This window comes from Monopterus albus, unplaced genomic scaffold (assembly GCF_001952655.1).
Source record: "Monopterus albus unplaced genomic scaffold, M_albus_1.0 scaffold400.1, whole genome shotgun sequence".
Taxonomy (NCBI): Eukaryota; Metazoa; Chordata; class Actinopteri; order Synbranchiformes; family Synbranchidae; genus Monopterus; species Monopterus albus.
In genome coordinates this window covers 408,481-422,155 of record NW_018128280.1, presented here as the reverse complement: position 1 = coordinate 422,155, position 13,675 = coordinate 408,481, and the positions used below count along the sequence as shown (strand labels likewise).

General features: G+C 44.3%; 1 protein-coding gene across 2 annotated transcripts in view; it reads left to right on the top strand.

The window, feature by feature from the left end:
* The first annotated feature begins 1,762 nt into the window (after positions 1 to 1,762).
* Positions 1,763 to 13,675, top strand: part of LOC109951643 (cysteine rich transmembrane BMP regulator 1 (chordin-like)) — a 28,816-nt gene continuing 16,903 nt past the window's right edge. For both annotated transcript variants that reach the window (XM_020586256.1, XM_020586255.1), the window contains exons 1-4: positions 1,763 to 2,459; positions 6,165 to 6,326; positions 6,595 to 6,768; positions 13,226 to 13,468. In XM_020586256.1, the coding sequence (XP_020441912.1) occupies positions 2,162 to 2,459; positions 6,165 to 6,326; positions 6,595 to 6,768; positions 13,226 to 13,468 (877 nt within the window). In that variant the 5' untranslated portion in view covers positions 1,763 to 2,161. The remainder of the gene's footprint in view (positions 2,460 to 6,164; positions 6,327 to 6,594; positions 6,769 to 13,225; positions 13,469 to 13,675) is intronic.

The following is a 13,675-nucleotide window of genomic DNA, read 5'->3' as shown; positions in this document are numbered from 1 at the left end:
TAAGAAGCATTTCAAGGTCCTGGAGTGGCCTAGCCAGTCTCCAGACCTGAACCCAATAGAAGATCTATGGAGGAAGCTGAAACTCTGTGTTGCCCAGCGACAGCCCCAAAACCTGATTTTATTATTTCATGCAATAAAATTGAAATAAATTATTTAAAAATCTAACTGTGATTTTCTGAAAATTTTCTGTAGATTCTGTCTCTCACAGTTGAGGTGTACCTACGATGAAAATTACAGATCTGTCCAATCTTTGTAAGTGGGGAAAACTTGAAAAATCAGCAGTGTATCAAATACTTATTTGCCTCACTGTAACAGGGGGAATGTTTTCCAAATGCTACATTCATGCAACATTTTACACAGGGCATATGCTCAATAAGTTTACCGAGGGTGTGTTCTAGTTTTGTCCCAGTCATTGTACTGAAGATTGCTGCTACACCCTTTATGATCCCTGTTAGCATTTATACATTTAATTACCAGGATACATAAAGAGAACCAGAAGGTGACCTTTTGGTTGGCTAAAATCAAACTCTGAGTCCATCATAGTAGAATGACGGGACTCTGAGGTCAGTTAGCTGGCCCTGTTTGAAAGCCCATTACACAGCCAAATAAGTCAGTGTGGCACAGTCCTTGCAAGTTAAGGGAAACCAAGGCTTTCCAAGGTCCTGGCCTGATCTGTCGTCAACAAGTGTCCGGCCAGCGGTCAGTGGGTCGGCCTGTTTGACAAGAGCTTTAAGGAGGGGATGGAGTGAAGGGAGGGTGGAGGGAGAGCCAGAGGACAAGAGCAGAGTTGTGTTGCAAGAGCTGATTATGTGTGCTCCAGGGCTGGTTTCCTGGATGTTGTGTTTGTATTGGAGCGGGTGGCTCCAGGCAGATGTTGCAAATGAAGGAGGTGCTGTTGTGTGTTGACATTGTGGGGGAAAATGACCCCCTGATGACATCTGGTTGGTGTTTGATGAGGAAATGTTTCCAGTGACAGTGAAGGAAAATCCCCAATACTGAATCATCCCAACACTTTTGATATTGAATAACTCTGTGTTGATTAGTTTCCAGTCATTCTTTTAGCTGCTGAGAACAGGCGCATAGCTTCATGTGTTACAACATTTTCTCTAGGTTTTTTGTGCCTAAGCTGTTGTCACAATCAGCCTCCAGCTGTGCTCACCAACTCCCCTCTAAACCATCAATCTGCCATCTAGCATACAGCTTCAACGACAACAACGGGATGACCTTTTACCTTTCCAGAACCAGTTGCACACATAATCTTACACTTACAAACACAAGTAAGCACACACTCATCCACATACACCCAAGGTAAAGCTGTGGAATGATATATGCCCTTGATAATGTCTGATGTGTGTGATTGCAAGGCATGACAGATTTTATTGTTGTATTGTTGAACAGAGATAGAGAACAATTAGAGTAGCAGTGACAGGAGCTATGCCATGTTTTCATATGGTTATGTTAGGTAGGTTCAGTGCGATCGGTATAATTTAGATTGCTTATAACCTAAAGCAAGAATTAAAGATTTATTCATGCTCATCTTACAGTAAGGTAGCTTTTTGTTTGAACACATTTGAAGTTTTAATATAAACTTATATATCCATTCATAATGTGGCAAATGGGTGTTCAACGCACATATTTACTCCAGGTTACAGAACATGAAGCAGCAAAGGGAACTCGCGTTCAAGACGATTTGCCAAGCGGGGATAAATCAATTCAAATCCGCCCTCCTTTCCCTCCTTGTGACTGGTCGCCTCCTGTGTCAGTCAAGGGGACGGGTACACCGCTAATTTCTATATGCCTGGATGTCATTTTAAGGCTCAGAATCGTGTGTGGCTGTCAGCAGCAGCAAACTTCAGCGCACGTCTACAGCCTCGGTTGAGATTTCTACATGTCCCCTGTTTAATCAGATGAGACTCTTGGGACGTACGTCTACACGCGTACTCTGAACCTTTGGATATAGCTGTCACTTAAATCGCATCCGCACTCCTCAGTCTCGTGGTGTTTTTGCACGCCGGGGGGAAGACTTATCTCAAAACTTTCAAGAGGACTTCACAACTTTGGGGACAGAATTATTAGGGCGCATCGCTGTGAGTTCATGTGGCGTATGATCTGACAGAAGTGGAGCATTTCTCTGGGAAACTTAACAGAACGCGTTTGAAGCATGTTCAGCAAGTGCCCCGTTGTGTTATTGAATGTCCTCTTTCTGGTGCGTGCGCTCTCGACTCATGAGTGCACGCCCTGTAATCTCCGGGCATGTCCGTTCAAAGCCCCACACGGCTGCGAAGGTGGCCGGACCTTGGCCAGGGATCCGTGCGGATGCTGTGATCAGTGTACCCGGTTGGAGTGGGAGCCCTGCGGTGGCCAGGACTGGGCGCACGGCTACTGCGCCCTGGGGCTGACCTGCGCCTCTGTCAACAAAACCGGAGCAGCTATTATTCCTGAAACTGGAGTTTGTAAAGGTGGGTAGAAGTCTGTACCGTGAACCTCGTTAAAATGTTATATTTGTTAAATCAATAAACAAAAGTGTGTTCATGCAGTTGAGTGTGCGTGTTAGGTTAAACACGCCATCCTCTTCCTTCAGGTGGTCATGAGAGCATCACTATTCAACCAGACTGCAGTAATTGTGTCAGTGTTGACCTTGTCTTGGGCTGCTCAGGTCTGAAGGGCTCTTGAGGAGTCATATTCATCTCAGAACCATGACAATAAGTTTGGCACACACTTGAGATCTAGTTGGTCCCGTTCTTAGGTGACCAACAATGATTGCGTTTTTAAACTTGGAATACACTGTAAGTAAAAAAAAAAAGCTGTCCTTGTCTTGCCTGTATTAATTGTATGTAACTTAGATTTGTAAATGGTTTGACAGCACCAATGCAAAAGTTCTCGAGGAGTGGGGGGTCATTCGCATTCCTGTAATTCCACAGTGCTATACTCTTGTTTTCCTGCCAAGCAGAGTCAGGCTGTTAAACTGTGGCTGTGCTCTTTTTATGCCCAATTTGAGCAACTTTCTGGACTTCAAATAAATGTGTAGAGCAGCAGGTTTCTCACAGTGAATGGAGTAGGTACCAATATCCTTCCTCTGAGGAGCAGAGGACCCTATGAGCACCCAGCACCCAATCTCTTCCACCTGCACTGTGTCCAGCCTTTTTTGGGAAGATTGAAGAAGACTGACAGGACTGTAGGGGAGAGAAAGTAGCTCTCAGTGGGTGTCTGTACCCCCTGACCCTGGTCACCTGTCATCCTTCCATGGTGTGATCTAGGTCAGGGCTCTACAATGGTTTGTCAGTGGTCTCAAGCCCCAGGACATCCCATGAGACGTTGCTGCTGATTGTGCCTCATGTACAGGTTAAGCTGATGCGGCGGACATCTCTGCAAATGAACAGCTTTGGTTCGAATAGGAGACCTAGTGGCTCCAAGGGGCCTTGGAGCACGCTGTTGACCTCTAAATCAGACACATGTATACGATGAGGCCTCTGTATAAATTTCAGAGGGTCTAGGTGGGGGTAGATCAACAGCCCCCAGTGTGTTTTCAGGGGCAACAGTAGGCAGGCTGCTGGAGGCTGATCCAAGATTTCCCTCCTCAAGCTGCAAGGGTCTTAAAGTGATTAGGTTCATAATTGCTTTCCGTTTCCCTTGTCTTTTTTGCTCACTGTTTTGATTTTTTTTTTAGGTGGTTGAAATCTGTTAGTGTGGAGATGCAACAACCTTGTATCACAAGTGACATATTACATCAGGAATCAAACTGTTATCATCCATTGTCTTGACTGAAACCCCTACTGGAATATATATCAATTATACACTCTAGTGTTGCCTCAGTCAGTGGGATGCTGCAGTCGTCGGTGAGTGCTGTGTTTTCCAGACCTGGAAATGTTATGCAAGATACCAGTATCAAGAAGGACTATGAAGTCAATTGCCTGGAAGAGCTTTTAATGTTATCATGTTTTGTTTCCCAACTACTTTTGAAGATGAATTAACCAGATATTGAATGAGGCCAAAACTGAAGGTTGCAGGCTGCCAAAAATGATACCTGGGATATTTGAATCAACTTTTCCCATGAAGAAGTCTGGCATTTAAACACAAAAAAAAATGTGAAAAACGCAATGAAATGTAGTAGCATCAGGTTCCAAGTTGAGCGTTTCCTTTTGCACCTGTTTTCAGAAAGAGTTCTTGGCCTTTAACTGTAACAAATCTGCTTCAGTGACCAGATTCTGTCAGTCAGGTGAAGCCATTTCGTCTCAGCAGCTAAATGACTTGTTTTGATGTTCTCACTATACTCATGTGTCTGTCCTCCCACACCAAGTTTCTTCAAGCTCCAGAGGCACTTAACATAACACGTACCAGAATGGCTTTCCTACATGAACACTGTGTCCATTGCACTCCTTCATATGCCTTCTACCATTCATCTGGCATTATCTTGTGTTTCAAAGACTTCTTTTTAGCTTGCTATCAGCCAGGAGCCCTCTAGAGGTCAGCTTTCCCATCCTGGCTCTGGATGCCAAGACAAGCAGTCTCAGTGACTAACAGAGGAATCCCCCCCCACCTTGGGATGAAGCCATAGACCTTGGCTAGAGTCATGCCAGGCCAGATAAGAGATAACCAGGCAAGACCAGAACAGACCAGGGTCAGTCTGAAGGGTACTAGCCAGGCTGAGACAAATCAGCAAACTCAGCTGACTGGGGTCAAGCTAAAATTAGTTCATGAGACAATGTGTTTGGTGTCCAGCCTCTCATTAATTGTTTTTGCTACATACCAGATTTAGCACCCCACATAGACTACCACTATTGCAAATGCAAATACCCTCCCAGGCACAGGGAGGATTTAGGATGGAAACACTGTGGAGGTGAGGAGCATTTTGTGGTGAAAGGAAATGACAAAGTTTGGTTGTGGATTATTGAAAAAGTTGCTTCTGCTTTGCCAGACTTGCTGGCTGTCTGGGAGAGCTATTAACAACACAGACTGGCTTAGGTTAAAGCTAGTATTACATCACTCCTTTCACTGGTTACTGTAGGGCCGCTGAACATGCTGCATCACCCTGGAATCTTCCACATTGCCAACTTTAACTCCTGTTTCCATGGATGCTAGCTTATGCAGCCATGTTGTTTCACTTCAGCAGTAAAATTTATTACAGTAAGAAACAGGCTTTTTTAAAATCGGTGTGGATCAGTATGTGTTTTATTATAATCTACAGCATTTGAATGCAATTTAGTTTCATTATGTTCACTATGAGTCATCCCATTTTATGAGGTTTTTTCTTTTACAAGACTTTATTTCAGGTAGGACCGCTACAGTAGTTAGATAAATATGTCAAGTGTTTCTTGTATTGGAAAGTTAAACCTTTTCCTCTGGTGCATTGTTCTGATACATAGCTGTTTGGACAAGAAAGCCCAAGTATTATGAAAGACTCCAATCATGCTTCCGTGCTGTCAATTTGAAGCATGCGCGCTAAAGGCTTGGGAATGGGTTACTCTACGTTACAGTTTGTCTCATCCTCTTTACTCTGCTGCCACTCTTACTGCTCTTGGACAGCTATGAAAGGGGGTAATTTGGGGTTGTATACATATGTTTTTATTCATGTAGGAATGTGAAAGGAATACTATGGCTGATGTGTATGTTGGGGCCCTTTTTAATCCTGGGTTGTTTTTTTTTTTTGGAGGATATTCAGATCACATGGTGTTAGCGTGCCACTTCACTCTGTCGTACATTCCTTCCTATCGTAAAGATTCGGCCAAGTTGAGCTAAACCTCACAGTGCCCTCTGTGGGGGTGAGGTTGGGGGGGAGGCTCACTATTGCAAAGGAACAATATGTGGGTATGGTCCAAGTTGCCTTGGTATAAAAGAGGCGTTCACGCAAGCAGCAGAGATGGAAACCCTGGGAGGGCCCCATGCTGTTGAACAAAAGCAAACAAATGGGCTCAATGGATCAAGCAGTGTGGCACGATAAGGAGGGAGGAGGGATGGCAGCCCACAAATACACTGGTCACTTCAGTAATGGTTGTGGCAGTGCATTGCAACAGAGGCAGTGGGCTGGGTTCACCACAGATCTTTGGTTTCTGGTACATTTTGCCTTGTGATTAACTGTTGCGCTGTCCAGTGTCAGTTTATTTCCAGTCTAAATGGATGAACAAGTCTGAATGAAGTTAATATTCTTTCCTACTGTCCCCTTGCAGTGCTCCCTGACCATCCAGAGACGGGACTTGAGGACAAGCGTTGTCCCCTGATAACAGGTTGTGACATGACTGGGGGACAGTGTGTGTGTGATGCCCGCCATTCATGTTTGGGCTTGTTCACCTACCCAGACCGAGAAGCCTGCATGAAAGCCAGCAAGTCAGGTGAGCCTTTGTCTTCCATAATGTCAAAACACTATGCACGCATGAGATTAGAATCTGAGTTAGTCTGTTTTTGGAGAGGCGCTGATCCATAACAGGTATCGCTCTGAGGTGACTAATGCCACTTGCATATCATAGTGATGACACACTAGCTAAGGCTTTGTCTAGTGACCTTCTACTCACCTTTTATTGAGAGCAACTCATTGATGTGTGTGTGTGTGTGTGTGTGTGTGTGTGTGTGTGTGTGTGTGTGTCCACGGCTGGATTTCAGGGAGTTGGAGGCACGAGCACAGGGAAAGACACAGAGAGAAGTATGTGGGACCTTCCAACCCAGCTTGCATGTTCTCTGGGTGTAACCTGACCACCGAGGGGTGTGTGTGTGAGTCTCAGAGCTGCCACCACCACTTTGCCTACATCAACCGCAGCCAGTGCCAGGAAGCAGCAGGTACCCTTCAAATGACCTGAAACTGCAGCCACACAGCAGCCACACTAGTAGCAGTTATTTAGTGTTAGCATATGAGAATTTATACCCGAGAGGCTGTGACTAAAGGTACTGTTGAAAAACAGATAAATTTTTTTTTTTTTTTTTTTTTTTTTTTTTTTTTTGTCTTTCACCATGCTTCGTGCAAACATTGATGTTAACAGCATTACAGGTCTGCCTGCTAGAAGTTTCACCTTTTTCTTGTACAAATCAAGTGGAGCACAGCCACAGCATTCCTTATGTCCCAGCTCATTATCTTGGAAGTGAAGCATATTGTCGCCCACCAGTGAAAACAAACCATTTTGGTACCTGTGAAAGATCAACAGGCAGAAAGCATAATGCACACTGCACTTTCTATGATAAAGTGTAGATGTTGGGAAAAGTAAAGCAAGACAAGGAGGGAGAAAAGCAATGAGTGCATGATTTATATTGTGACAACAACATGAGGAGGGAAGAGAATGAAAGAGAGAAGGTGTGACTGATGGAGAAGCAAAAATAGAAAAAGTCTCCATTACAAGAAAAGGGGTTGATGGATGGATGGATGGCTGGAGCTGTGGAGATCCTTATACATCATGTATAGTGGGTAAGATGAATGCTTGTCTGGTGACTGAGGTAAAACAGAATACTCTGAAGTGTGAGAAGAATGTGTGATTACCTGCTCCTAGCAACCTCCCTGATTGACACTTCGAAGTGAAAAACATTATTGGCACAGTGAGAGTTTATTTCCCTCATTTGGATTGCGAGGTGTGTGGTAGATAGGCAGGCAGGCGCGAGGTGTCGCTTCTCTCCTGAGTGACATTTGCAAAATAGGACACGACTGCTACTGAGTGAACTCACTGAACCTGCCTCTGTGTGCTGGGTATGTCTTTTTCTTAAAGACAGAAACCTGGAAAGCTTTACTAAAACCAGGATAAAAACAGTTTGGTGCTTTCAAGGTTCTCCCTCTCTTTGCAATTTGTGGACATTTTGGCCCTTTACTGTTGCAATGTCAGTGCTGACAGTACCAGCAGACATTGTGCCATGGAGACATACTGTAGTTGAGATTTTTTTTTTTCTTTTTCTTTTTTGTCTGTGAATAACCCAGAGGTTATTACATAACGTTTACAGTACATCTGTGGTGATGCTTGTCTTGAGCCTTTTACTCTTAAATCCCACAGGAAGTGTGTTCATCAAACATTATATTCTTTAAATGCTGAAGTCGAGTGTTCTGATGAAAGATGCACTGTTAGTCTTCCATGTCCTATAACTCCCTCTTTTCAAAGCCTGAGTTCAGAAGCTGATGGTTTCAACTCACACCAGTGTAAACTGTAAACATTTCTCAGCAGCTTATGAGTTCTCGCTGCAGCACACACCCACCCTTCTGATGGCCCCTTTATTAAAAAAGAGACCAGGATGTGTATGTCTGTGAGTATGTATGTGGAACGATGCACACTTGTGCTCACTTGCATGCGTGTATGTATCATCACGCCTGTGTAATGAACCTATAAAAGTAAGCATCTGCATCTGTATTTACGCATGTCTGTGTGATGGTTATCTTGTTTGTCGAGGGCGACTGTGGTTCACTGGGTAGAGTAGCTGTCTCTCAGTTGGAGGTTCGAATCTTGGTACCTGCAGTCCACATGTCGAAGTGTCCTTGGGCAAGACACTGAGGTGGCGACGCAGATGGCTGCCTCAGTTCTATACCGGAAACAAGTTCCTTGTGTGTAACATACTTGGCCAGTAAAGGTGATTACCCTTATTATCCTTGTCCAGATGTCTCAGCAGAGATTTTCCTTTGCCTGTCATCAGTTGGAGGGTTCTGTGCAGCCAGACCAGGACTTGGTGGTTAAGATCTGATTAGCTCAGTTGGACTCCATGGTGACTGTGTCTATTAACCCCTGTTGTCACAAGAAGTTGTTAAGACTAGCATGCCCTGCTAGAGTGTGACAGCAGTGTGATCTATAGGTATGAGATCTCTGATTATACTTGTTTTTGCATGCAGCACAGCTAAAGCAGACCGTATGTCGCAACATTTCAAGAAACCTTTTTCAAATGACAGTCGGAACTTGGATTCTCTTGTTGAAAGCTCACAGATGGAAGTGGTTTGCCCCGGCTTTCCCTTACTTTCTCTCTGACTCACTTGGCGATCTTGTCAGCTCATCCCACTGCTCTTACTCACTGTAAAACCCAACATCTTTCCTTTCTCTGCTGGTGTACAACATGCTGATATGATTTGGTTGCACACATTCAATGAAAAACAACATTGTGTACAGAAATGTATTCCCCACGTGTCAGGAAATAATGAGGATGTGATAAGTGAAGGAGAGGGGGGAGGTAGACAGGAAGTTAGGAAATCACAACTGAGGCCAACCATTTTGTTGAAGTATTTGTGTCGTGTAGACCCAAGAGTCTTTGTAGGGTAGTTTTTGGTAATTTTACACTGATTGTTTACATATTTCATTCATGATAAGATCTTTAGCCACTATTTCAGATGAATTCCCCTGCTGTTGCTCACTGACAGGAAAAAAACAACAACTGTCTTCATCAGATAGGGAAGTGGTGCCCACTCTGATGTTATGGCACAGACCGACCTGCTCCCACAAATCTGCTTTCTGACCTATGCCACCTCAGTCCCGGTTCTTTCCAACCTTGTGAAAGGACAGTTAGTTCTGCTTGGCTGCAGCTTCTTTGTGGCAGGGCTATTACTGGCTGAGCCAGACCACCACTGATTGGCAGGGGTGCGAGATGTCTCGGAGCTGTGTTTGTGCGCTGTCTGCGCAAGCTGTGGCCCTTGTTGTAACCCTGCAAGCTGCTCGTCTCCCAGTGTGTGGGTAGTGGTTTCAAAGAGGAAACAAAACTCTTGTGTGACAATTAAGGAAACGAGCTTCCCCTTAAAGGCATGTTGGGATCGCTGTCCACCATTTCATTTCATTTCATTTCTTGTGGTCAGCCACTAACCAGAGTGCTAGCCAGCATTAGGCCAGCAAGAAAAACCATCACACACACACACTAAGTCTTAGACCAATCCTATCCTGTGAATCCAGCGCACTCCATTCACTAAATCTAGACATAACATCTCAGCTTATTGAGCCAACCATAACAATTAACAAATTCAAGTCCCCTCAGCTGCAGTCTGAGGTGACTCCTATTGTTCACAATGAGGCCTGTGTTTTTTTTTTTTTTTTTTTTTTTTTTTTAGATCCAGTGTCCTCTGAAGGATAGCGCACATGGAAGCTGTTTAGTTTAGGCTTTATGTACAGTACACTGGAACAGGCTATGTTCAAGCTTTTCATATGCATTTTTTTCCACATATAGCAAAAGACCATGTTGCTCTCTGTTTAGAAGTTGTCACTGGCTTAATCTTATTGGCCATCTGATAGCAAGGAATGGGTGTGTTTCAGTGGAATGAACACATGCTCTGTATACTTGCTACACACACACACACACACACACACACACACACACACACAAACATACATTAATGCATCTTTGTGCAAAGGTTCACCTGCACTTGAACACTCTCATTACCTCACTCAAACATACCATTCACAGCTGCGGCAGTGTTACTGAGAACACAGTTTTCATCTGCAAATATTTAGGCAAAGAGTGAGACAGCAAGGCATTCAGGCAGCAGATGCAAAGCTGCTGTGCGTCTGTGCTCGAGCACCTCAAGCTTCTGACCCTTGTGTGAAGCTCCCACCAAGTGTTTTCTTCCTGGTGATTCTGTCTGTGCCTTTTGGCCTGGACCCACTCTCAGACCTGCTCCACAGTCCTCACACATGCTGATACACACAGTGAACAATGCTGACTCTCTCAGCTGTAACTACTGGTGGGCACCGGGCCAGACCCCCACAGCTCTACATGAGAGACAGCCCCCGATGTGTCCCTTTGCGGAGCAACTTTATAAAACCTGAGGACAGACCAGAAACCCACGGAGGGCAGCTGGACTGAGACATCTTTGTTCTCTGCTGACTTGCTTCCAAAGTCAGTCTGCAAACAGAACTCACATTGTGCACTTTTTCCAAGGGTAAACGCGGGCTGTCAACACAGCCTCCTCTGCCTGGCTGAGCCTCTCTGCTTCGGATAAAGACTGTGCTCCTTGTGTCCTAGCTTGAAGGGAAGAAAACCCCCATTTAGAAAGGTGTTTTTCTTTCTTCAACGAGCTGCCGAGATACCAGAAATATGCATTGTTTACAAAAGAGACCATTCTGTTGTAATGAAGCAATATCCGTATCCCACCTCTTCCAGACCAGCATCACGTGTGTGACTGCATATATTGTTGCAGGCTGTGAACTGAGGGCAAAGGTTTTCCATTCTTTGCTGTATTATAGTCATACAAGAGCATATGTTGCCTATTCTGCATTGAGATTTTATCAAGCATATCAAATCCGGCCTTTTGCGTCTGTGCAAACTGGAGTATGGCCATCAATGTCATACAAAGATTTGTTTTGTGGACTCTGGCTCACTAATTACAGCCAATTATGCTTAGAGATAGAACAGAAACAGCCCAGGATAAAATCCATTATCTGGTGACTTTGGCCACCCTCTGTATGCTTGTTTTGCTTATATCTGCCTATAAAGTTCTGTTAGTCGCACCTACGAGGGTCGGGTATTTCCACAGATGGCTACAATGCTCTTTATTTGAATAACAATGTGTGCCTGCCAGCTGCTTTTCCCACCACACTCTAACCCCAGCCATTATCACAACTGAAAGAGTAATCAGCTTTCATACAACACACAGAAAGTGGTCTTCAGTGCAGAATGCTGCGCGAGAACGTCCCTGGGCATTTTCTATGGCTTTAAACAGTGTGAGGTTTTCATATGCAAAACTGGTCTTTAACTGAGCAGCAGCAGACTGTTAGAATTTCTTGTAAGTAAAACCTTTGCCAGTCAACACTTCCAACTGAAGTTTAACTCCAGCAAAGAATTGATGCCAAAAATCTTTAAAAGGGTTGTAGCCTTTCTTAATTCAGTAGTTTCCCCCCCTCATTTTCTATGACACTATTCAGCTACAGAGTTAATCAATGAGAACTTTGTAGTAGTCCTCACTGTTCCCAGGTTTCTTGAGTAAACAGTACATTACAGATACCTCACACTCTTGCTCTATTTATATGGAGCCAGAAAAATTCAACATTTCCCTTTTCCTCAATTTCATCTGTCAGAAATGTTACCCTGACCCACCAAAATGCAGCAGTTAGTCTTACAGCCCCATTCCCCCCATGTTTATTCTAGGTTAGGTAGACATTCAACAGTTACTTAACTGCAATGCCAGCAGAGCAACTGGCCAGAATGCAGGGCTGAAGGATGAGAGAAGTCAGAAAATGTAACGTCTGATTCAGAGGACCGGCAGAGCAGAACCATTATCAGGGAATCAGAAGTCAGGATCCAGAAGTGCTCACCGGTTCTGTTTCCCCACATGGTGGCAACAACCAGAGGGATCCGTTTACGGGCTTTAAAGTCAGGGATGAGGCACATCCTCTGAGACAGGTGTTGCATTATAACACTGTTATACAACCCTCATCCCTCAGAAACCATATTTATGCAGAGATTAAGTATTCTTCATAAATAAATCACCATCCACTAAATTAACTTTCTTAGAAGGCAGTCATTTGTTGACGATTTATCTTTTAAATGTCAGTGATGATTTAAACTAGATGTACAATTATCAGATTTTCCACAGTGTCATCCATCATTTCTGTGCTATTTAATACAGTCTGCCCATTTTTCACTTAGATGTCAGAGTGCTGTTGAATCTTCTCTGCTCTCTCTTCTGCCAGCACTGTATATGTTACAGTTACACTGAGAACCAAAATAAACATCCCTTTGGTTTGGGTAACCCAGTTTCTATAAAGTAGCTACTGTCATCATGCAATGCCTGTACAGAGGGGCACTGATACCAAAAGGGGTATCGGAGCTATTATACAGGCTCTGACAAATGAACAGACTTCCTGGTATACCAAGTGACAGGGAGATTCTAAACTAAAAAGAAGAAACACACTGTTGATGGTTGGCTGGAATTAATGACTGGTTTTAGCGCGAGTGGCTGTTTGGATTGTGGGTGAGTCAAGTCTGGCTGGGTGGGATCAGAGCCATATACAGGATATGCAGAAAGTCTTGTCATGTCTAGAGTGCCGCTCACCTCTCCAACAGGATGCTGTAAAGCTGTCGGGGACTGAAGTGGGGACCTGAATTTGTGTCTGTTGACTGCGTGAACTCGACAGACTCTACTCAACTGAAACACTCGCACACATTTGCAAGCCCTGCTTCCACTAGGAGAACAGTGTGGGCGCTATCAGCATCTAGAGCAGTTGAGGGTGGTGTTACAGTACATCTTACAGAGGGAGAAGAAAATTTAAAAAGGTTTAAAAGCTGTCACTGTTTTTGTTTACATATATTGTAAGCTGTATTTTAATGTGAACGTGCATCCATATCTGTTTTTCAGATGAGCTTAGATGTGCCGGGGTGATGTGTTCTACTCTCCGGGTGCCCTCCTGCCCCAAGGGTTCAGTCCTGACAAAGAGTTACACGCCCCCTGCTGACTGTTGCCCCTCCATACCTCCCCAGTGCACATGCAACCTCAGTGCCTGCCCCAGGCCCCATTGCCCTAGCGGACATCGAGTAGTGCCACTCAGCCAGGCCAGCGGTCAGCCAGGAGACTGTTGTGATGTCTTTGAGTGCCAAAAAGGTGATTGCACTGAACTACACACTACATTCTGTTTCACTTGGTCTCCCACTGGCCACTGTCAGTGTGAGATTCACCACCTTTGAGGAAAAGAGGCAACTATTTTGTTTAGAGCAAGGATTTGCTGACCAAATGTCTGCTGATGGAAGGGAAAGTTGCTGATTGGATAATTACTGTTGGGTAGACACTTTAAAGGAATAAGATCATGGT